Raw genomic sequence first — 21,629 nt, forward strand, 5'->3', positions numbered from 1 at the left:
ATTGGCGATAGGTATTTCTTATCTGTCTCCCCCTATTGTGAGATCAACATTGCCACGACAGTAAGTGTTTCAGTGTCAGATACCAGGAGCCTGTAAACAGTCCTATTTTCCCTGAGTGGTATCTCAGATTATATAACCACTGAACATCACTCAGACGTTATTTACAGACGTCTTCAGAATAAAAGCTCAGATTTGGAAGCTCAGAAGGAAGTGCACTGGACCAGCATTGGAAAAAGCTGATTTACAGTCATGACTCAGTTGCTTGGCCGGTTCTCAGCACCTGGATTTGACTAAGGTTGCCTGTCTAGTTTAAAACCTTCTGGCGCTGGACAAAACACAATTTGTCGATTAAATAATGACGCTTGGAAAAAAAGAAAGAAGTGACTGTTTTGAGAAATAGCGTGACGTAACTATCCTGGATTCCTCTGTGCAGCCCAGCAGGGCCCAGTCTGACCCGTGCGATAATCCCTCCGCTACTCAGACATGAAGTTTGACTGCCTCCCTGGTTTCGCGGTCCTCACTGACATCATCTGCCTCTCAGCTGATATTGCAATTCGCAAACTTAGTGACACAAAAGGCAATGTCACAAATGACACAATCCTTTTGCCTGGCAACATCTGGTTCGCGAGTGGCAGCTGTGCCAACCTCTGTCGCGACAGCACAGACACCAGAGGATGAATCACGTCGCTAGTGTCAGACAAAACAGTGACTTCACTGCACAGCTCCAGATGTTGAGATGAAGACATGTTCAGCCGATCTGGAGTTAAGGGCCTGTCGCCACTTACAGCCGGCTGGCACGGCTCACCTGGAATGAGCCAAACCACTTTACAAGGTGGTGTGTCTCCTAGAACCAGAGGAAGCCACTACTGATCAAGTAGTTTGGGGAAATTATTTTTGGGATCCACTTCTGTTGGGAGAGCGCGTCAGAATCTTGCGGAGGTTGCGCCTGTTTGCGTCAGCTGCTGCCCCCACCACTGTCTCAGAGTGTATATACACAACTGCACATTAAACTGAATTAGATTTCGGGGTTCTTTTCTTCCGAGGAGCCTCAGATGATCTTGTCATTGGAGGTGAGTTCATCATGCGGCGCCTGATGAAGTTGAGCCAGTGACAGAGAGAATAATAGTCATCTGTTTCCTCTTACTCAATAGGAAACTCTGTATTCACTTTTTCCGTCTGATAAGATTGCGTCACACTTTGACGAGGTCAGCGGCGCTGTGTTCTCATGTTTTTCTGGGTCAGTAAGACAGTATGTGCTGTTAGCGGTGGTGGACGCTAGAGGGCAGAACATTACCATTTTTTTAACCTAAAAAAAAAAAGTTTAAACCCAGACAGATGCCTTATTTGGTTCTTTATTTTTTTTGCATTACAAGTTAATTTGCGCAATAAAGCAAATTTTATACAGAAAAACATTCCTTAGTCCATGGAACAACTTTATGCACTGAAGGATGAGACATGGTTTGAGCCGTCAGAGATCCTGACGCCCGAGATGCAGATTTCGGACGTTCCTCTGGAGGCGCGAGTGGATGAGATGAAGTATTTGCTGAAGCAGCACAAATCTTTTATTATCTGCTTGAAGTGGGCCCGGAATTTCACTCCGACGAAGGCGTAGAGAATCGGGTTGAGGCAGCAGTGGAGGTAGGCCACACTCCTGGAGATGGTCAGGACTTGGAATTTCAGTTTCTCCTCGCCACAATCTCTCTGGGTGAATAGAACTGTGGTGTGGACCAGCAGAGTCACGTTGTAGGGCAGGTGACAGAGGATAAAAACCACCACCACCGCGAGAACCACGCGCACGGCCTTGTGCCGCTGGCTGCTCTTCGCTCTCAGCAGGGTGAAGACGACGCTGGAGTAGCAAAGCAGCATCACCACCAGAGGCAGCATGAAGCCCACACCCATCTGCAGACTTGGAACCAGAACTTTCATGAGCTTGGCGGTCTCATTGTTGTCAAAGGACATTTCACAGGAGGCCTTGCCATTATTCTCCTCAAAGCGCTTGGTGTAGATGAGCGTGGGCAAGGTGAGCGCTGCGGTGGAGAGCCAGACCACCAGGCAGATGACCCGGCTGTAGATCAGGGCACTGGAGCGAGAGCCAAAGGAACGCCTGGCGTGAACGATCGCGACGTAACGGTCCCCGCTGATGCACGCCAACAGGAGCATCCCACTATAGAGGTTGATGCTGTACGCCGACCTCAGGATCTTGCATGCCGCGGTGCCCATGAACCACTTGTGCTGCTCATTGTAAATGATCAAAGGTAGAGCCACCACGAAGATCAGGTCGGCCATGGCAACGTTGAAGAGGTACACGTCCGTCATGGTCTTGGCTTTCTTGTGGAACACATAGGTGGTGATGACCAGAAGGTTTCCGAAGAGGCCGAAGGCACAGATGACGGAGTGGATGATCGTCTGGGTTATTTCCGCGGCAGGATCCGGCTCAATGTTGCATAACATTCCGACGCCGTCCTCGTAAGAGTAGTCCGGCGTTGTGGTGGCGGTAGTCATATTCCAACACCTGAGCAGGACAGGGAAAAAAACACACATTCATTTGCATTTCAAGCCAACTGGAAGAGGGAGGAGGCCATACCCAGAAACACCTCAGCTCCTCAGCAGTGTCTGACTGTAAGTGCTCAATGCGTCTTCAAAGCCTGAATGAAAGTCTCATTCTTTCCTTTGATGGTATTGCCAAGCATATGCGTCAAAACAACAGCCTCGTTGGCAGAATAAAGTGTCTGTCAGCAAAACGTGTGAACTCTCTACACCTGATGTCCCAGTTCACCACTCAGTGTGGTTACCAGTGACACCATTCTGGTGGATGGAGGCGGTTTCAAACTATAGTTTTTGATCTCTGTCTCACGAAGATGTGCGCTTTTCTGGTGAAAATAGAGTCTCAAAGTTCATTGTTCACTGCTGCTTTTTGTTTGTTGAGGCCTGTGTTGCATGTGCTCCAACTTCCTTCTGCAAACATCTATAAAAACAAAATGATGCAGCACTCTGGCTTCTCTATATGTCATCGCTCGCCGCGGTTTGGTGGGCTCATAGGTGTTATGAAGTCTCCAGTTGAGTCCATGAAGGAGCCGTCACTCATACGTGCCCAAAAACGACGGTGTGCCGAGAAATCTGAAACTGCCTATGAACAAATGTTGTTCTGCAAAACTATACTTGTATTTTGACAATAAATGTAACTCTAATACGAGGAAGACATGTTTTAATAAAGTGACAATGTTATAATGTTGAAAGGGAAAAAATGAAATGGACACAGGGGGAAAGATACACATTACACTCCTAGATTCAGCAGAAGATGCTGAGTTGCATCTAATGTTGTGAGATATTGTGTCAATAATGTTAAAGAACAGGGGCTGGTTACCCTGAAGAACTGCAAACAGGATTTGGTTCACTAGAAGATATATATCAGGAGAAATATACACTAGATTATTTTGAGGGTTTTTTTAGGGTGTGGTGCACACAAACATGAAAAAAAAATCTCCTTTTCAGTAGTGAAAGTAGACACGTGCAGAAATGCATGCAAAGTTTGGGGAGAAATTTTTGCTGTCTTCATCAAAACCAGATGTTATTCAATTCACGTGTTGGTTAGCATGACGCGTGACTCGAGAACACATGGAGACAAACCACTCGCACTATTAAAAGTAAAGAATTGGCCTCTGGATGCTCATAGTTTCATCCAAACTCAGAGTTGCTACAAAGCTGGGTTTGAACTCACAACCTTCCTGCATTTTTTTCCCCTAAATTGATCATTTAAAAGCTTTTATTTTTTTTAACCATCAGATTCACCAAAAAAATGAGCATATTTTCTCACTATTATTGAGGAACGTTTCGGTGGGTTTGTTCTTGAGCGAGAACAGCCTGTCAGCAGTGTTTCACTTGTTCTACTCTGAATGTTTTAGGTTAAAAAAAAACACTGACAGGAATCAAGTTCCATCCTGTCTTTTCATCTTAATTGCAGAGTTTTGAACTCGGGGAGCGGCAGAGGTAGATCAAATCATAATTACGGGCACACAGGTTATGACACATAGCACAAGGAGGAAAATATTTAAGTGGTTTTCAGTCGACTAAAACTGAGGTTTCTCTCAAAATCTCAAGAATATTGAGGATTCTCTTACTTGACGTTTGGAGGATGAAGAGCTGAGATTCCGGCGTCACAGTTGTGCTGCTGCTGTTAGACTCGAACTGCCTCACAGGTCTTCCTGATTTTGTTTTCACCAGTGTGTGAGCATTTCTAAGGCCACACACATCCTACTTTTCTGACTGCAGCCTCTGTTGTCAGCTTCTCTATTTGGCACGTGTGCTTGCCTGAAGACCCAATTGGTAGATCCCAGTCTACCAGTCAGTCACAGACACAACACTTGAAAAATCACTGATATTACTGTCATGTCTCCCTTTGTGACTATAACAGACTTTCAGATATTATTGGATTACAACATAATTACCGGTGCGTGCTTTATCCACTAGGGAGTGCTGTTGTTCTGCAGTAGAATTGGCATTTATAGTGAACCAAATTCGACGATGATAATCCATCAAAGATACAAGCAACACATGAATCATTTTTTAAAGGAGTAATGTTACAGGGGTGTGAGGTGGGGGATGCTTGGTGGCCCTCCGTTCTCATGGTTGACATGTCTCTGTGCCTGAACAGTAGCAGTCTTGGTTGTGGTGGTTACCCCAACTTCAATGGGGCCATCGACTGACATCAATCCAGACCAGGGTTTTCCACTTTTGGGGGGTGCTGGGGTTTGGATTCCATCCTGGCCATGAAGCATTTGCTTTGGGAGCAGGAACATGTCGTCTTCGTGGGAGGACACTAGGCCCAGCTTCAGTTTCAGTGGCAAGAGTCGTGTTGTGTACCATTTCTTGTCGCCCCAATGTGAGTATCCTAAGAGTTACCGAGGTCGTGCTTTGATTTTCATGGGCTTGATACGGGTTTCAGGAGCATTTCCTGGGTATCTTAGCTCCAGAGGATGAATACCTTATGCTTACCTGGATTAGATGGTTTCCAGTTGGCAGAGCCACTCACAAGGATGGAGCAGACTTTTTTTATGCTGAGAAAGTTTGAATGACCTACTCACTGCCTTTTGAGGACATCTACAGCATGGTGCCTTCAAGGGCATACCTCTATGTTGTTCCCCGCCACCCACCTTCTGATTATGATGCGGTGAAGAGGAAAGCTTCTAATGACCACAAATAACAAAAGGGAAACAGTCGGAGAAAATGCAGTTGTCTCTATGGGGGAATGTATCTCCTGATACATGTCTTTAGAGCATGCATGTCTGTTCATTTTAGACTGAGATCATTGACAAGTTTGGTACGGATGCCACATTGTTTCCAGGAGGTGGAGAATAAATAATCCAGTCACATGAAAAACCTCCACTTTTATGTGACTGGAAAAACCTCTTGGCTGCTCATTGGTTGCTGGGCACACACCTTCTGCGCGCAGGCAGCGCGAGTTTCACATTTAAACGCTCATATTTTAGCTTTATATTTATGTTGTATAGTGTTTGTAATGTTTCGGTGTTGTTGTTGTTTACATTTTTAAACTTTTTTTTAATTCCGACGTTTCCGTTCATTGATGTATTGCGTTTTATTCTGAAGGTCTCGGGCGGAAGTGCGCTTGATTCCCATGGTTACCTCCAGCTGCACGAACACCTGGTGGTGCGTTCAAAGCGCCGCAGCAACCCGCTCTGCTGGTTCTCCTGGTGATTCGTTGCTGCTTTGGCGGAACGCTCGCGAAACCCACTCGAACCTCGGAGCAACATGAGCAAGTCCGGAACCCTGAAAGTGAAAAAGTTGTTCAAGCTCAAGTCTCCCGACAAGGAGGTGAAGGACCAGAAGCGCGCGAGGGATGGAGAGGCCACCGCGCCCCGGGAGAGCTCGCTGTCCTCACCGCAGAGCCCCGACTCCGCCACGCTGCTCGGGGGACTCGCCCCGACTTCACCGCAGGAGAAGAAGGCCAAGCGGATGCTGTCCTTCAAGCTGAAGCGAAAGAAGTCCAAGAAGAAAGGAGAGGAAGGTGGAGATGTCTTCCTGTCCGAGGCTGACGAGCTGGACAGCTTCAGCAGCAGCATGTGAGCATCAACAGGTTTCTCTTACCTCCTGTTTAAAGTTCATGAAATGACTCCATGAAAACCATTTCAAGTCCCAAGTCTCTCTTTATGGTCACACTTCACTGTTGACAACTTATTGTATGGCTCAAAAACAAACACGAAATATTGAACTAATATTTACCTATTAAAGCATATGGTCTTACACTTTTTCGTACGTTTCGAAATGTACTTTTAAAATCATAAACCGTTTTAAATAACGCATGATCGCATGTTCATATGTCAAGTTTTGTTAGCATCATCAGCTAAACCACTTGTGTCAATACACTCATGGAGATAAAAAAGAAAAAAATAACAGTGTTACCAAACCCAATATGAAAAAAATCTAAAAACGTAACGATCAATTATTAAAATGAATGTAATATTGAATGATTAAGAAATATTAATTATATAACATTTATTAGTCTTACAGTTGGAGAATTTGACAATGTAAATATTATTGAGAAATTCAAATATTTAATCTCACTAAAACTACATTATATTCTGTTTTTTTTTTTTTTAATAGGCCTTAATTTATTGATCTAGTATTTCAACTGACATCACACAGAATGAGTGTTGTATTTGGCCCTTAGGTGTTTCCCTCAGGAGCCCCAGTCAGCTCAGATGCCATTTTGAAATGAACTTTGCTTCAAGGACTTCACCTGTGACTTAGCATGAGGTTAGCGTGCGCTCAAGTTCGGGTTGCGCCAGTCAACAGTGGAATAATCCTTTGACTTGAATTTAAAAAAACGACCTTTATTTAAAAAACATGCAAAAAAATCGGAATATCAGGGGCTTTTCAAGTGGAAATTTCAAAAGCTTTTTCTTAGACTGGTTTGTTAGTTTCTGAAATAAACCTTTGTTACATCTAAAAGACTGCAAAATGTATTATAATAATGTGTTGCATTAATGGCAGAATCTTAGGTGGTAAAGTCCAAGTTGAATGTTGTTTGACTTTGTTAATGGAATTAGTCATCCGATGTGACAGAATCATGTGATGTGGACTCGGTTGACTCTTGCTGCCACTCGCTCTGGGTGAGTGACAAGTTAAACATGGCTCTGACAGGCGTGTTTTCACAACTTCTCATTTACTCTAATGGTTCCCGCAGATCTCTCATGAACCCTCCCTCGATATTTCACCGTGATCGGAGTCATCCTCCGACTAGTGCTGACGGCAGGTTGACCCAGATTAACTGGTGTTTTTGTTATGAGTGTTGCCTGTCAGGTACAGAAGAAAGAAAACCTGCCTTGTGGGTGTGACGCCACTGCGCTTCACAGTTGGGTTAATATTACATCCCGACTGGTTCATTGTCAACATGACCAATGCAGCGATTCTAAATGTGTGCCATTGACGTAGAGTCAAATATTTGTGTTGTCGCTTCATTTATCTCTGCGTATGAGCTGCACTTGGTGATGACTGCTTTAGCTTTGAAACAGTTGTTGTTTTTATTTATTTATTTTTGGAAATGTACGACACCATTTTATATTGATGTGTATTTACACCTGATAATTCTATATGCAGATCACCTTTCCAGCACATTTAAGTCATACCTTAAATGAGCAACATTTGTTGACTAAAGTGCTGTTCTATAGTTCATTTTGAGTTCATTTTTCAATACGTTTCACTCTTGTTTCTGACCGTTACTCGCCTGTTTAGAGGAATCTGAGCTGCTGTCTGTTCACTGCTGAAACCACCGCGAGGTTGCCTCACGGTTATCAGTTGTTTGTCGAAGCAATTGTATTTGACATAGCAGACACTGCTGCAACTCAGATTGTAAGTTTGCGTACATGGGTGTGTGGGTCATCGTAGCAGTCTGAAGAAGCAAACAGCAGCGGCTCTTCTGGTCTATGTTCTCAGATAACAAAGGAATGAGCTCATAAGTGTCTTCAGGCTGAGTTATGTCACAATGCACACACTCATGTGCTGAGGGAGCGAGGAAAAGTGCTACCTGTTCCAACTTGATAGCTGGTCACATTTGCAGTATGTTCTCTTCTCTTGCTACGAAGTTGATATGTTGTGAAATAATCTAATCTTTGGAAGAGATATGTGTGTCTCTGCACTTTCTTTAACTCTCTAATGTGACCTTGTAGCAACACGGAATGTGGACTGGAGCTAACTTTTGTGACGTCGCGCCACAAGAAAGTGGACTTTTCATATTTTAACTCTGAAATGAAATGAAACTCCAGAATAGGAAACGGCTGATGCTAAAGTCATGCCATTGTCCATGCTAGCTAGCTTGACTTCAGTCGCTGTTATTGAAGTCATGATGGCAGCTAGAGGTAAATCTGTGTTCAGATCAACAACGAGTCCTTTATGGAGTTTGGACCTGCTTTCCTATGGGCACTGCAGTTTCTTAGGCTAACTGGTTAGCATATTCAGACATGCGGAGATGGTATGGTATGTATGATGGTATGTAACTGGACGAATGCTCAATACTTTTTACTTAAGTAGGACCTTTGCCTTGGCTATGTTTTCGGCGTTGTTGATTTGTTTGGAACCTTTGATAATGACACTGGTCGACTCTGACTCTCTGGATCCGTGTTTATTTTATTAGATGGAGTGGTCCTCATAGGTTTCCTGACACGGTCGTCTGCCTTGGTTCACATCAACACATGCAGGTCTCCCGCTGCGCTGGTGCCTCGGCGAAACACTCCCCTACTGACTGGGTTCACTGATCGCAGACACACTCTCACAGGCAGCGCTAATGCTATGAGTTAGGGACCGTCAACAAATTCTAAAGTATTAGTGAAATCTTCAATAAAGCAATGGAAAACAACCATTTTAGGGAATTGTGAAAAGGTTTTTAATCACACAAGACAAAGAACTGACAGTTTGTCTCATGATTTGAAGAATAGAATATGACTAAATGATGTGTCCAGACTGGTCCATAGTTCAAGTCAACTGTTAAGAGACATGAGATACAGCAGACGGACGGCTCAATTTAACCCCTAAATAAAACTGGCAGAGCAGTCTGTCAGACACCAGCCGCTTCTATCAGAGATGTGAAACACTGAATTTCTCATCTCTTCACTTATATTACACTTATATATATTATATTTAAACATAAACAAATAATGATGTTGGAGTCACTCCACTAAGTTTCATCATGAAACAGTTTCAAGAGAGACGGCCATCAGCTACTGTCACTGCCATGTCAAATGCCATCTGAGGATGTAGCACAGCATCTCAGAGCAACTGTCAGTGAAGAAAGCTCACGCAGAAATAGTAGGAATTTCTAAATCTAAAAAGATTTTTTTTCGCAGTGGTCAGCTTCTGGTTTTGACGGCAGTGCAGTAGTGCTAGAGCTAGTAAAACACTAGCCTACAGCCTTACTGCCAACTTCCAGTACATCAAGTTTTTCCAAAGAAAAACACAAAGGTGAAACACCTTTTCGCCTCACCGCAAGCGCCGACCTGTTAAACACATGCTAACAGAGCAATGTCCCGGAGCCTGGTAACTCACTGAACTTGTATTGCCCTAAAGTGAAATTGGCAGCTCCCCCCTTCCTCCATTTTATAACATGACTCACTCATATCTGACACAAATGCCTCCCCCCCCCGTGTTTCCAGGGAAACTCAGCCGCCACCAGTTTCAATAATAGTTCCTGGGTGAAGTTTTTTTTTTAGCATACCAAATCCTCTGGTGTAGCTGGCATTAAGGAACAAAGGGGCAGGTTTCATGTGGTTTTATTCGTTGTCTCGTGGTATAATTTGGTTCTATAACTGCACTGGGGAAGCTGGTAGTCTTCGGAGAGAAGACAAGTGGTGATTCAGGGCAAGCTCCTCGACTATATTTATTTCAGCTACCATACTGGAACAATGACTTGTTTGTGGTTTTTCGTAGCTGTTTTTAGCAGAACTGCCTAAAAGACATGAGAGTTTCTGCCAGCGTAATCCAAGAAGCAAATAAAAGTTGGATGATGAAGTTGTTTATTAGGTCGTCTCGGCGAGGGTTGGTTCGAAGTGTGGATGAGGCAGGATGATTCATACGCCCAAATTTTGTGCTTGTTTTCACATGATTAATAACCAGTCGACGATGTTCTTGCTCAGAACCAATCCAGAACTGTACGGACCTTTTCTCACTAGAAAGAATTGGATAACTGAGTCATCGCTAATCTTGCACACCATATTGCTCAAGAGTTGCAGCCATATACAAAATTCCATAGACAATATTGCCATGCAAATCCATGAATGTTTTGTTTTGAAGTTCCCTCAGTTCATCATTATCTCCTCATTGGTTGTGCTATCTCACTTATTCAGCAAAATTCCCCCGAATCAGAGAAGACATTCTTCATAGTTGCGATAATTTATTGGCTGTTTTTTTTGGAACCAAAGCTTGAGGGCCTCAAACAGGTTGTTCTTCTCATGCAGTTCGCCGGAAAAAAAAAAGCCTCACCCAGCGTTTCATATTTTCAGATGATCGACTCTTTATCTGTTAATGGGCTCAGCAAAGTTCTGTAACTTGTTCTGGAGCTACCTGGACATGAGTGGTTTGTAAAACAGACAGTAATGTTTTTACCTGTCTACAGGTGGAAGCACTGAACAATTCTCTGTGATGAAATAAATGTACTGATGTGATCCATCAATTTATTTTTCTTTACTTAGGATCAATATCCAACCTTGAATTGTGCCTTTGTGGACCTGAAGAAAGTGTACGACAGAGTGCCAAGAGAAGAGTTGTGGTGTGAGGAAGTCTAGAGTGGCAGAGAAGTATGTTGGAGTGGTGCAGTGTATTCCAGGTGTGAGACAGTGGTGAGGTGTGCTGCCCCTTGGATGATGATGTTTGCAGATGACATTGTGATCTGTGGTGAGAACAGGGAGCAAGTGGAAGATACGAAAGAAAGGTGGAGGTATGACTCAGAAAGGAGAGGAATGAAGGTTAGCTGCAGTAAGACGGAATACATGTGTGTGATGAGAGGGGCCCAAGTGCACAGGTGAAGTTACAGAAGACAGAAGACAGGTGAGATGGAGGAAGATGACCCGCTGTGGCAACCCCTGAAGGGAGAAGCTAAAAGCAAAATGAGGAGATGTAGGCTTTTCAAATGAGGCGTACCAAAAGATTATGTTTCTGTTTAAGAGGTCCTGAGCTGTTACAGTACATAGTTTACAGTAAGTAACTTGAATTCAGAAAAGTAGTTTTTTTTTATTTAAGATTTTGTAACTCGAGCTGTGCGCTAGTCCTGAAGGGGAGTTTCGGACGTGTCGTCAAACTGATCAGATCCAGCTGGCTGGTGCTGACGGGGCGATATCAATCTGTGATGTAAGACCTTTCATAGTGATGTGAGTCAGTGAAGCCAAAGTACGTGAACCCTACAGGTGAAGAGGGTTGTTGTGATGTAACCACTCTCATTGGAGATTTAAAAAGTGGACACATCAAAGCAGTCAACCGCTGCCTATGTCTTTCTTTACTCTCAGATAGATCTTTCATGAAATGAGCCATGTAATAGTCACGCGTCTCATTGAATCTATAACAAAATGGTCAGGTTTTAGCCATTCTAATGATGAGTTGTGGAAGAACCAGTCTGTCGTCAGCCGTGCTATTTGACCGTCAAAACCACCGATCCAGAAAGCAGCGATGAGTCACGTGACTTGTGCTGAATTTCAGCACCAGCCTCGAAATCAATGTCTATACCAGGGAAGTTCTGTTTTGGCGTGAGGCGCTCGCTCTGCGAGCTAATGAGTCGCATGTTTCTGAGGCATGTCGCTCCTGCTGCCACAGTGCAGGAAGACTGACGCTTGGAATCCACCTGCATGGTCACATCTACTTTTACATAATCAGGTGTCAACAGCGTCGACACCTGGAGGCAAACAGCCTCACCTGTTATTATCAAGTGAAAGGGCTTCGGCTGTTATTGGAGTCTTTGCTTAAGTGTTTTACAAAAACAACTGTGGAGTCAGGCCTTTTTACTTACTGTTGATTCAAGATACTGTGTTTTTCAGACTGTAACTTGCTCCGGAGTGTAAGTCGCACCAGTTAGTGATCAAGTCTTTTCACCCCTGAAAGGACAAACGTCCTCCCACAAATTGTTTCCATCGCAGCTAGCTTGAACTGAATGTAGCCAACAAGCGACTGAGAAACAAGGAAGCAAAGAGGGGAATTTTGACATGTCAGATGACAGATTTCACTCATTTGCAACCGCTGTCACCCAGTCTGTCCCATCAGGTGTCCGGCGACACAAGCGAACTTTAGTTCCGCGAGCAGTTCCTGTCATGTTCCTGTCATGTTTCTCTCCCTCTCTACAAACACCATAATCGTGTCAACGGCAGCAACTAACTAACTTGCTCAAATCATCTCACTGTGATACTCCGACACCATACATTATTAGACTAGTATATTAACGTAATGACACATAATCCAGGAGCATGTATTAACCCTGTGAAGCATGAAGCATAAACCAGTGGACAGAGAAGAATTTAAAATCATCACTATACATATACTGTATGTATCCCATGTAAAATATCTGATCAACATCTACATCAATTCAGTTCTGGTTATTATTAGGAAGAGAGACCGAGGACACTTCAATACATTACTGTAAAAAAAAACACTCTCGTAGCGCAGATGTGACGTGTGTGACACCATAAAAAACAAATCACTCTCCTCTTACAAGTTAGCTCCGTGCTAACCGACATGCTAGCTGTTAGCTCGAGGGTGAGTGGTGTCACAGACCAAACATGGAACACTCATTCGTCATTCTACCATGGTGTCTAAGGGGTTTGCTCATCCTTAAGACACGTTATCTTTGCAAACAAAAAAAGCCACACTACGACCCGTTGCCGCTCGAACTCCTCCGTGACTGTGACTGTGGCGGTCAGCCGGAGGTGGTGACGCAGAGCCTGGGGAGCGCAGCGATGGTGGCCAGTTGGCGTCGGACCTCAGTCAGGAACCAGTTAAAGGAGCAGGAATTAACATGTCTGAATGATTCCTTAATGTTTCTCACTGCTTCATAATAACAACCAGGTCTCGATGCCCATCCTGCGGTCAACACGACGCACAGATTTTGACATCGACACATTTTTGTTGTCAACGTTATCGATGACATCAACTGATCATCGCAGGCCGAATCAAACCAGTGAAACTTAAACTTATCCAGAAAATACACACACACACACACACACATTCTCAGTCTTCTGAACAAAGCTCTTCTTACAATCGCTACGTTATTGTTTTGCCCGCAGGTTTGCTGAGGACAAGCCACAACACCTTTATTGTGGTCTGATATAAACCACAGAGAGCCACTGTATGCATATGACTGATGATTCTATATCAGAAACCGAGCTCAGCTCAGCTCTGAATAATGCGTTTTGTTTTGAAATAATAGCATGTGCAGCACCTGCGACCGGAGCAACCAGATATTCACCTTTAGCAACAATAGGAAGCGCTTTTAGCTTGAAAAATGCTTTGTGCGTGACATTAAATTTGCATCACAACAACTTGTTCCCTGCTCATTTAGTGGCGCCACAGTCGTAGCAGGCGAACAGCATACATGAGGAAAAGCAAACACAGCCTTCCTTCGCTCTTCAGTTGAACAATGTGTACCTGCTGGATTTCCGATGAAGAAGGTTACATGAGCACTTGAGCACTTGCATATGAAGGGAGTGGGTTTGACTGTCCCGCTGGTATTATGCAACGCCTCTGCTACTGGAAAATAAAAGAGTATTGTGGGTCATTGTGTTGTTCCGGTCAGCCGATGCTGTGTAACAACCTGTTATTAAAACTTGGAATTGTGTTTTGAGGCCACCTGACAGGCAAGTGATTGTCGCGTGCAGGGTTTAAGTTGGTGCCAAATGAAAGTGAACTGAGGTGAAAATGCTTCACTCAGTCAATGAAGTGAGCAGAGAAAGCCAACGTTGGGCTTCTGTGCTGCTACTGCTGCCCCCATGACCATATTTTAACATTTAAACTTTTATACAGTTACTCTTAAAGATGAAAGTATAATATATGAAAGGTCTTTGATTGTAATAGTTCCGATCAAGCCTCAGCACATGAAAAGCTTCCGCACATGTTGGACCCTGGGGAAGTCCAGCAGCTGCAGCCGACTGGCTGTTGCCGACCCGCCCAACATCTGCACTCGGCTGCAGTTGTTCCAGGCACTCCCAAACACACACACCCGCTGGCTCTCACTATCGCATCCAACTCACACTCATGCTACTCTTATTAGTGCTAGTTGTAGTTTTTGCAAACATGCACTGGATAGTAAAAGGTTTTCTTGGTCAGGATCCGCTCAGATTGGATCCGCACCAACTTTGGAAGCACAAACCCTGCACCAGCTGTGCAGTCCCATCCCCACAGTAGCACATTTATCTTCCGTTGTGGTCCTTTTTTCCCGTAATTTCAACTACAAACCCTCCTTCAGAGGGCGACTGACTCACCCCAGCCGAGGGTGAGTCAGAATCCAGGTCTTTCCAGCGCGTGTGCCAGTGTGTTCCACAGCTACGTTGTCACCCAATTACGAATTTGTGTTGGAGCACATCCTGACCTGCACCTCTTCCGTCTGCACACGTCTGGAGACGGTGGCTCGGTGTCGAGGCGTGATCTGAAAACATAGCTACAGGAGCAGAGCAAGAACAATAGAGCTGCAGCTGTTCCGGGCGGCAGATTTGTGGAATTAAGAATATGAACATTCTTCTTCTCAGAGTCTTGACGTATTACCTGTCCCGACTGCTGACGGGTTCATGGGAGGTCACGCGGTGTGAAGCAAGAGCTACCGCAGCAAAGTATCCAGTATGGACTTGCTCTACATGGCACACACTTGGAAGAGTTTTTCGTTCACTTGGTCGCCTGAAAAATGTTGGATAGTATTGCGTTCTTTATCCAGTTATTAATCTTGCAAAATCACCAAAATCCCTTTTTAGGTGAGATATATTAAAAATGCATTTTACTTCTGATGTTTTTTTTTAGCATGTTTAAGGTGCTAGTATGTTTTCTGTGAAACTACAAAAAAGGAATACTGTGATTTAATGAATACTTACAAAATAAGTAATAATAAAATAATAAGTAATAATAAAATAATAATAAAATTGTAAAATAATTTAATAAAGTACAATATTATGTGGTGAAAGCTCTGTTACGGTACATTCAGGTCTGCGATATTATTCAAGTCACAGAGATTGGAGCAGAGAAACTTGAGCAAACACAAAATATTCCATTTGAAAAATGATATTTAATTCAGTATCTTATTCCTTCCATTCCTTCCAACCATTGAATTACTTGAGTTAGTAAGTCAAGTCAACAATGTCTACTTTCAAAACTACAGTCCTTTCTGCATAAATCTATTAAAAGGCTCACACCAAAAGGTCAATATTTTGCCTAATAATTTACATCAGAAATTTCATTACATTACTCATCTCCTCTGCCAGTCCAACGTGCACAAAAGTAATTTTAATGACTGTGCTAATTCAAGCTTTAAAATCTGCCAAATAGTAGACATTCGTGCCAAATTTGAAATTCCAAAGTCTGTCAAGACTGAGTACAGTATCTGTTGCAAAGTCAAAATAAAAGTAACTTTGCAATAATCCATACCACTTGGCCCATAGTGGCAAAAATACAGGTCAGTTCTGCTCATCCGACTGAACAAAGGACAGCCTCCTTCAAAGGACGAATGCTGTGTGTAGATTAAAAGGACAATGAACTGGTTAGCTGGGGTCAGGCGCGATAATCTAGCAAGCTAACATCATGTGATCCGAGCTAAACGCCTCCGATGACGGCGCTAAATTCAGCGAACTGGAAGCCACATATCAGTTTGACCTACATTGATAAGAAGCGTTGCGTTGCTGTGAACTTTCTGGCGGAGTTACAGTAAGAGACTCGCAGACTGATGTCTCAGCATCTTTCACGAGAGGAATTTTTGGGGACAGTGTGGAGTTGTCATGGGGAAACAAACAAAAGTAAACATCAGTGGTGCAGTTGTGAGCTCCAAGCTTTTGTCTGTGGCGCAACTGACAACGGACAAGTCGCAGCGGGTCCCTTCTCACCGGGTGAAGGAACATTTTCACACCACTGGCACTGTTCGGAATCATGTAATAAAAGTGCAGAGCTGAAGGCGTTGCCTTTGCAAAACCCGGGGTCAAAGGTCACCGATCCTGCCATTCGTTTTTCACAATTTTTCCACCCACTTTCATGACTTGGTGCTAACACCTCCTGGGCCTCATTGTCAAAGGTCGAAGGCTTGAAAGGAGCAGCGGGTCAGTGCTGTAGTTAGCAAGGTAGCCTCACTTCAAATAGGTCGAATGGCTTGTTTTCTTCTGGAATTCGTGTCGGTTTTCGATCCACATTTGTTATAACCTTGACCTTGTCTTGACTTTCTCTTAATGACTACAAGACTGGTTCCATTTTTTTAGTCCCGCTGGTTCTGAACATAGATCTGTGCGCTTGGATCATTGAACATCACAGATCACTGCATGTTATTCAGTTATTCCCTTTGGGCAAGATGTGGAGTTCCACAAGGCTCTTAGCTTGACCCCTTTTTGTTCATCACACTTGTGTCTTTTTCTGCAATACTGTCTACGAATAAAGAAAAAAAAAATATTTTAGATGATCTCTGCCCCCTTTATCCTTCAAAGGGAACAGGAGGTATATCATTTTTATTTCATTTCTCAGTCTAAATAGAAGACAGTCAGCATCTCTGTGCTGTTTCTGTGGCAACATTTGTGACAGTGTAAATCGTCTGATGTTATTTTCAAAGTTGCCTCTTTGTCTGCTGAGATTTCTGAGTCTTACTGAACGACCGAGCGCAGCTTAGTGTTGAATCGAACGAGGTGCTGTGTTTTTATGGTGGTGAAAGTAAGGTTAAGTAGCTTGTGAATCAGCCGCCGTTTGAATGCACAGGCAGGTGAAGACATGCCCGGAGTGATCGGTGTGAGGACGCTTGTTTGCAGGAACATTACCCAGTCATTTCAACCACCAGCTTCACTGCTCAAAAAGGAAGCTGGTGTTGAGACAGCTCGCGCTTCACCTTGGTCAAGTTCTCTTCTGAGGATTACAGTTTGGAGTGTGTGAAAGTGCTGTCATCCATCTGCAGCTGCAGACATCCGACATGTGAAATCCCGCGCCAGACCAGACATTAATTCACATGCTGGAGGCGTCGACGGCTTCAGACCGTTACAGGCAGCCGACAAATTAACCCCGTGTTGTCACATTCCTGCTCGTCCTCACTTCAGCATGAAGCCCCGATTCCAAATGCGAGTGCTTTTCTGTCAACTGGCTGCGGTGTTGTGGTGCAAGTTTATCTGTTGGAAAGTGGCGCACAAGAACGTATCGTCATCTTACATACAACGGCAAAACAAAAACATGACATTAAAATCTGGAACAACCAGGTGATCTGGATTTGATCCAGAGAGCTTCTCGCCAGGTCTGCTTCCTGTTGCTCGCTCCTACGCTCACTGCAAGATGCACCATCAGACTTGCCAGCCAAAAGCAGCTGCCTTGTCATTTGACCAACTATGGCACTTTTTTTTTTTTCATTTAGAGCGGCGTGTCCGAGTGCACGACAGTTACACTGCAGTAATACAAATAAATAAAGCAGATGGAAGGCGATATGTGCATGTGTACTCTTGTCATTTACACATCACATCCTTGTTGGGTTCATATTGCTCCGGCTCAACACACACAGTTGTTTGGTTTATGAAGCGATGACTATCAAATGAGGTGAGATCATCTGCAGGAAGTTCAACACACCTGCCGGTGTTCACCCCCAACATAGAATCATTCTGTGTATTCATTTATGTGTTATGTTATTAGGGATACATAAAGAGTGAGGCAACTTGTCATGTTAATAGCACTTGATCAAGTTAGTTCTGAGCAGCCTACAGGGTTCTTATCGGTCTTATTCCGCCCCCTGCTGGTGCTCAAGAGAATCGCAAGACAGTTTTTGACCTAGTCTTCACCCTCTGGCTTGGTCTTGTTGAGAAAAGCGTCTTTAAATAAGTAAAGTATTTTACTTTACTCTGCAAGATCTGACTAAACACACAATATTCCACACTCGGTCAGGAGCCTCTACTCGGACCTACCTAGGACACGGACCTACTTCAGCGTCATTTGTGATGTCCTCGCCACACAGTCATATTTCGGAAAGTAAAATGATTTCTACCTTCAGACTCTATGACTAGACTATGGTTTCGACTCGTACTTATTGAAACAGTTATGTTTTTGTAATCCTCGCAATCCAGGACTTTCACTTCCTTCTGTTTTATTCAGTTGTTCTTCTATGTCGACAGACGTCTGGACCAATCCATGTTCATCTAGACAAGCACTTGAGAGAGCGCAGACCTCTGCCAAGCAGCTCATTTCCCCCCTTACTGATATTTCTTTCCACATAATTTCACTTTATGTATGTAATTGGATCGTGTAATGGAGAGAGAGCCTTGGACCCACACGACTCAGACCTGGCTGCAAATATAAAAGGATAGGTGGATTCATTTGATACCCTTTTAAATATTGACGCAATGTGCTCTTGCAGACAGCAGGGGGCAGTAGTGTTGCAGAACTTGCCAGCACAACACCCACGTGTAGATTTGTTGTTGGAGCTCATGCAGCAGCAGCCTGATTTTGAAATGAGAAATTGAAATCAGAATTCTCACTTTAAAGTCAAAATTCTGAGATTAAAGTGAGAATTCTCAAGTCTTCTTTAAGTCAGACCTCTGCTATTTTTTTTTCTTCTCTGGCCCTAATCCTCCTCGGTATCTTTGGTAAGCAGCAAATCTTAAAAGGAAAAAAAAAAAAAAATATATATATATATATATATATATATTTTTTTTTTTTTTCAAATTTTATGAGCGGAACTGCTTCTCTGACAAAAGCTTCTGGAGACGGTCCACAGTCCAACTTGCCACCTGCAGACTTGGCTAGCTCAGCACTAACTAGTCGGTCTCTGACCTCTTGAACCTGTTCTCCTACTGCACTTCTCGTGATTTGCTTTCACAAGTTTGTCATATCTCAGTGATAAGTCAGGTATGAGGGCTCCTGGAAGTCAGCGCCTCTGTCAAATTTAACCATTATATTCCAAACTGGAAGGCAAACAACAACCACTCTTGTTTACCAAGGTGGAATGTTGTCTGGCTGTCTGTTGGGAGTGTTGTGATCCAGACTGGGTGTGAGTCGTCTGCTCTCAGAGCAGCGCTCCAAACTGGGCAGATAAGCCGTGTCATGCCTCACGCGTGCGCCACAATCCTCCATGTGGCTCTAATTGCTCTGCCCACCAACTGTCTGTGTGTTTTTAGCTAAAGCAGCGAGGCGGGGTCGGATTCCGCTCTCTCATTCAGTCGCATGAAACCAGCCGATATTTCACTTTGTTGAAGAATTTCAATAAATACAGTAAACAAAGCCTCGTGACATAACTTCCTCCTGACCGTCCCCCCCCCACCCTCCTCTCCTCTCCCGCCCTCTCTCTCCCTCTGTTTCCTGCCTCTCTTGACCAGGAGCTTTGACCAGATGAGTGTTTCCACTGAGTGCAGTTTCCGGACTGACTCGGACTGGGACCTACAGTCGGAGTCCAACTCTGTGATCAGCTTCGACATGAATCACCCGATGAGTCCCAAGTCCTCCAAATTCTTCAAGGTTGGTTCCCATTGAAGTTTTCCTGAGCGCTAAAGTTGTTTGAATGAATGTATGTTTGCACTGGCTAATGCCACATATTTCATTCTATTTTTAGAAACGTGTCATGATGTCTTTGCATTTTTATGATTTTATTTAAGAGGGAATTTAGTGAAAAAGTTTGCTAGAAATTTACGCCACATGAATCATGCATTATGAGTTAAATAAAAAAAAACAATTCATCAAATATAGAGCTTTTTTTTACTAGTTATCATTATGGAATCTAAAAACAGAATACATGCTTTGCTAACAAATGAGTCTAAAAATTATTTTGAAGTGACAGAAACACAGATTTCTGATAGATTCTTAACAAGTCATCAGAGTTTCAAAGGAACTTTTAAACTGTTTACATTGGTTTGTTTTAGAGTAGAGAAGTAGAATCATTCAGTTGTTTTCTTTTCATTCAGAATTCTTATCTTGTTTGAAAGATCTAAACCATTCTATGAACTTTATGAGAGATTTGTCATTGGTTGAAGGAAAACTTTAAAGTGAACTGGAAATGGAATAGTTTTCGTATCTTTAAATATGTATTCATATTTACTGTTAGTGTAGATGGGTTTGATGCTCAGTGTAGTTTGCACTCTGGGGCTAAAAGTCATGCATTGTACTTAAACATTATTTGTGCCCTGATTAGCATTAGCATGCTACTAGCACGCTAACAACGTACTTCAAGTTTTGATGTGTTGCTGTGACTGTAAAGTAGCCATGATCCCTCAACAGTTCACTCACAGTTTGTTTCCTTGTGTAAATGTGAGATGTGACCCTGAGACTCACTGAGAGCAACAGCAGTGCCGGCCTTCAACTACTTCCTGCCGCTACGTTCTCCTAAGAAAACTTTTGATATTAACAACACAATATCTAGAAATAAAGAATAAAATATAATAAAAATATCAAGAATGCAATAGCAATAAATGCCAAAGGTGACAGTGATTTTTGCCCGCCTTGTGATTCCAAAGCAAAGCAGAGACTAGATAGATGTTGGGAGCCTCTGTGTTTGAAGTTGCTCTACCAGACATGTGACTTCCTAAATCCCTTGTTCAGTGTCGGGGACTGAGAACGCGTGCACTTCATCCCACAGGATCTCATCATCCCAGGGCTGTTTTCCTTCACCTCAAACCAGTCAGACCTGCTCTGCTGGATTACAGACTCGGAGCAGCCATAGGATTTAATTGTCATTAATAATTTCAAATTGGAACACCAGTAATAATCCACGCATGGATTGGATTAAGCGCCATTGAGCCACACTACCTGCTATCTAAGTGGACCATCATGTGACTGCTATTGAAGTAGCGTGAGGCTGCACTCTCTCTCTCCACCTACCTGACATTTATCACTGCTCTGGGTAAACACGCCGCTAATGCTAAAAACTGCCTGTGAGGGACAGAAGGTCAGGTAAACCCAGGATACTTGCTAGTTTTATGTGTTGGACTGTGGGATGAGTTGAATGAGTGGAAGCTACTCAGGGGCGCAGTCTCACACCTTGGTGACGTCCTGCTCTGATTTAATCTCTCTTGCCCTTTTGTGGCCATCCGTGATTGAGCGCTTCACTTTTATTGTCCTCCTGCTCCGCGCTCCGACCTTCGATCGCAGCAGCCTGGTCTTCCTCTTCTCCAGAGATTGCTTGTGATAGCGGATGACTTTTGATTCACTTCACAATGATCCAGGGCGTGGCATTGCGATCTGTTCACTTCCACCTTATGGCTTGCTTGTTTTGCAATTCGACCCATATTTGTTTCGCACCGTGACTACCATGCAAATGGCCGAGCCCTCGAGCAAGACGCAGTCAGCTATTGACACAGGCACCAGCACTTGAAGCCAGTGTTCACAGTAGACTGTCAGGAAAAGCATTGTTCCGAGGGACATCAGCCCTTCTCTGACTTTGGGAGTATGAATTAGACATTGGACTCAACTTGGGAAGGGAAAATGGTACGTAAAGTCACTTTTCT

The 21,629-nt window shown here is 43.6% G+C and overlaps 2 protein-coding genes across 6 annotated transcripts in view; one reads left to right on the plus strand and one right to left on the minus strand.

The window, feature by feature from the left end:
• Positions 1-1,334: 1,334 nt before the first annotated feature.
• Positions 1,335-4,212, minus strand: ccr6b (chemokine (C-C motif) receptor 6b). 2 transcript variants are annotated; one of them, XM_053845473.1, is made up of 2 exons: positions 4,119-4,212; positions 1,335-2,512 (listed from the first exon to the last, which is right to left on the minus strand). In XM_053845473.1, exon 2 carries the CDS (start codon positions 2,500-2,502, stop codon positions 1,435-1,437), a length of 1,068 nt encoding a protein of 355 aa, XP_053701448.1. In that variant the 5' UTR covers positions 2,503-2,512; positions 4,119-4,212; the 3' UTR covers positions 1,335-1,434. The 2 variants fall into 2 exon arrangements, with proteins under 2 accessions (XP_053701448.1, XP_053701449.1); XM_053845474.1 differs by lacking the exon at positions 4,119-4,212 and adding an exon at positions 2,585-2,640.
• Positions 4,213-5,687: 1,475 nt separating this feature from the next.
• The window catches only part of LOC128747121 (microtubule-associated protein futsch-like), a 30,705-nt gene continuing 14,763 nt past the window's right edge, over positions 5,688-21,629 (plus strand). Inside the window, exons 1-2 of one of the 4 annotated variants that reach the window (XM_053844720.1) lie at positions 5,688-6,077; positions 19,509-19,647. In XM_053844720.1, coding sequence (XP_053700695.1) covers positions 5,767-6,077; positions 19,509-19,647 — 450 coding nt within the window. In that variant the 5' untranslated portion in view covers positions 5,688-5,766. Of the gene's footprint in view, positions 6,078-7,822; positions 8,074-10,682; positions 10,803-19,508; positions 19,648-21,470; positions 21,610-21,629 lie in introns of those variants that run through there. The other 3 variants (XM_053844722.1, XM_053844721.1, XM_053844723.1) reach the window with 3 other exon arrangements.

Source organism: Synchiropus splendidus, chromosome 16, assembly GCF_027744825.2.
Source record: "Synchiropus splendidus isolate RoL2022-P1 chromosome 16, RoL_Sspl_1.0, whole genome shotgun sequence".
In the NCBI taxonomy this organism is placed as follows: Eukaryota; Metazoa; Chordata; class Actinopteri; order Syngnathiformes; family Callionymidae; genus Synchiropus; species Synchiropus splendidus.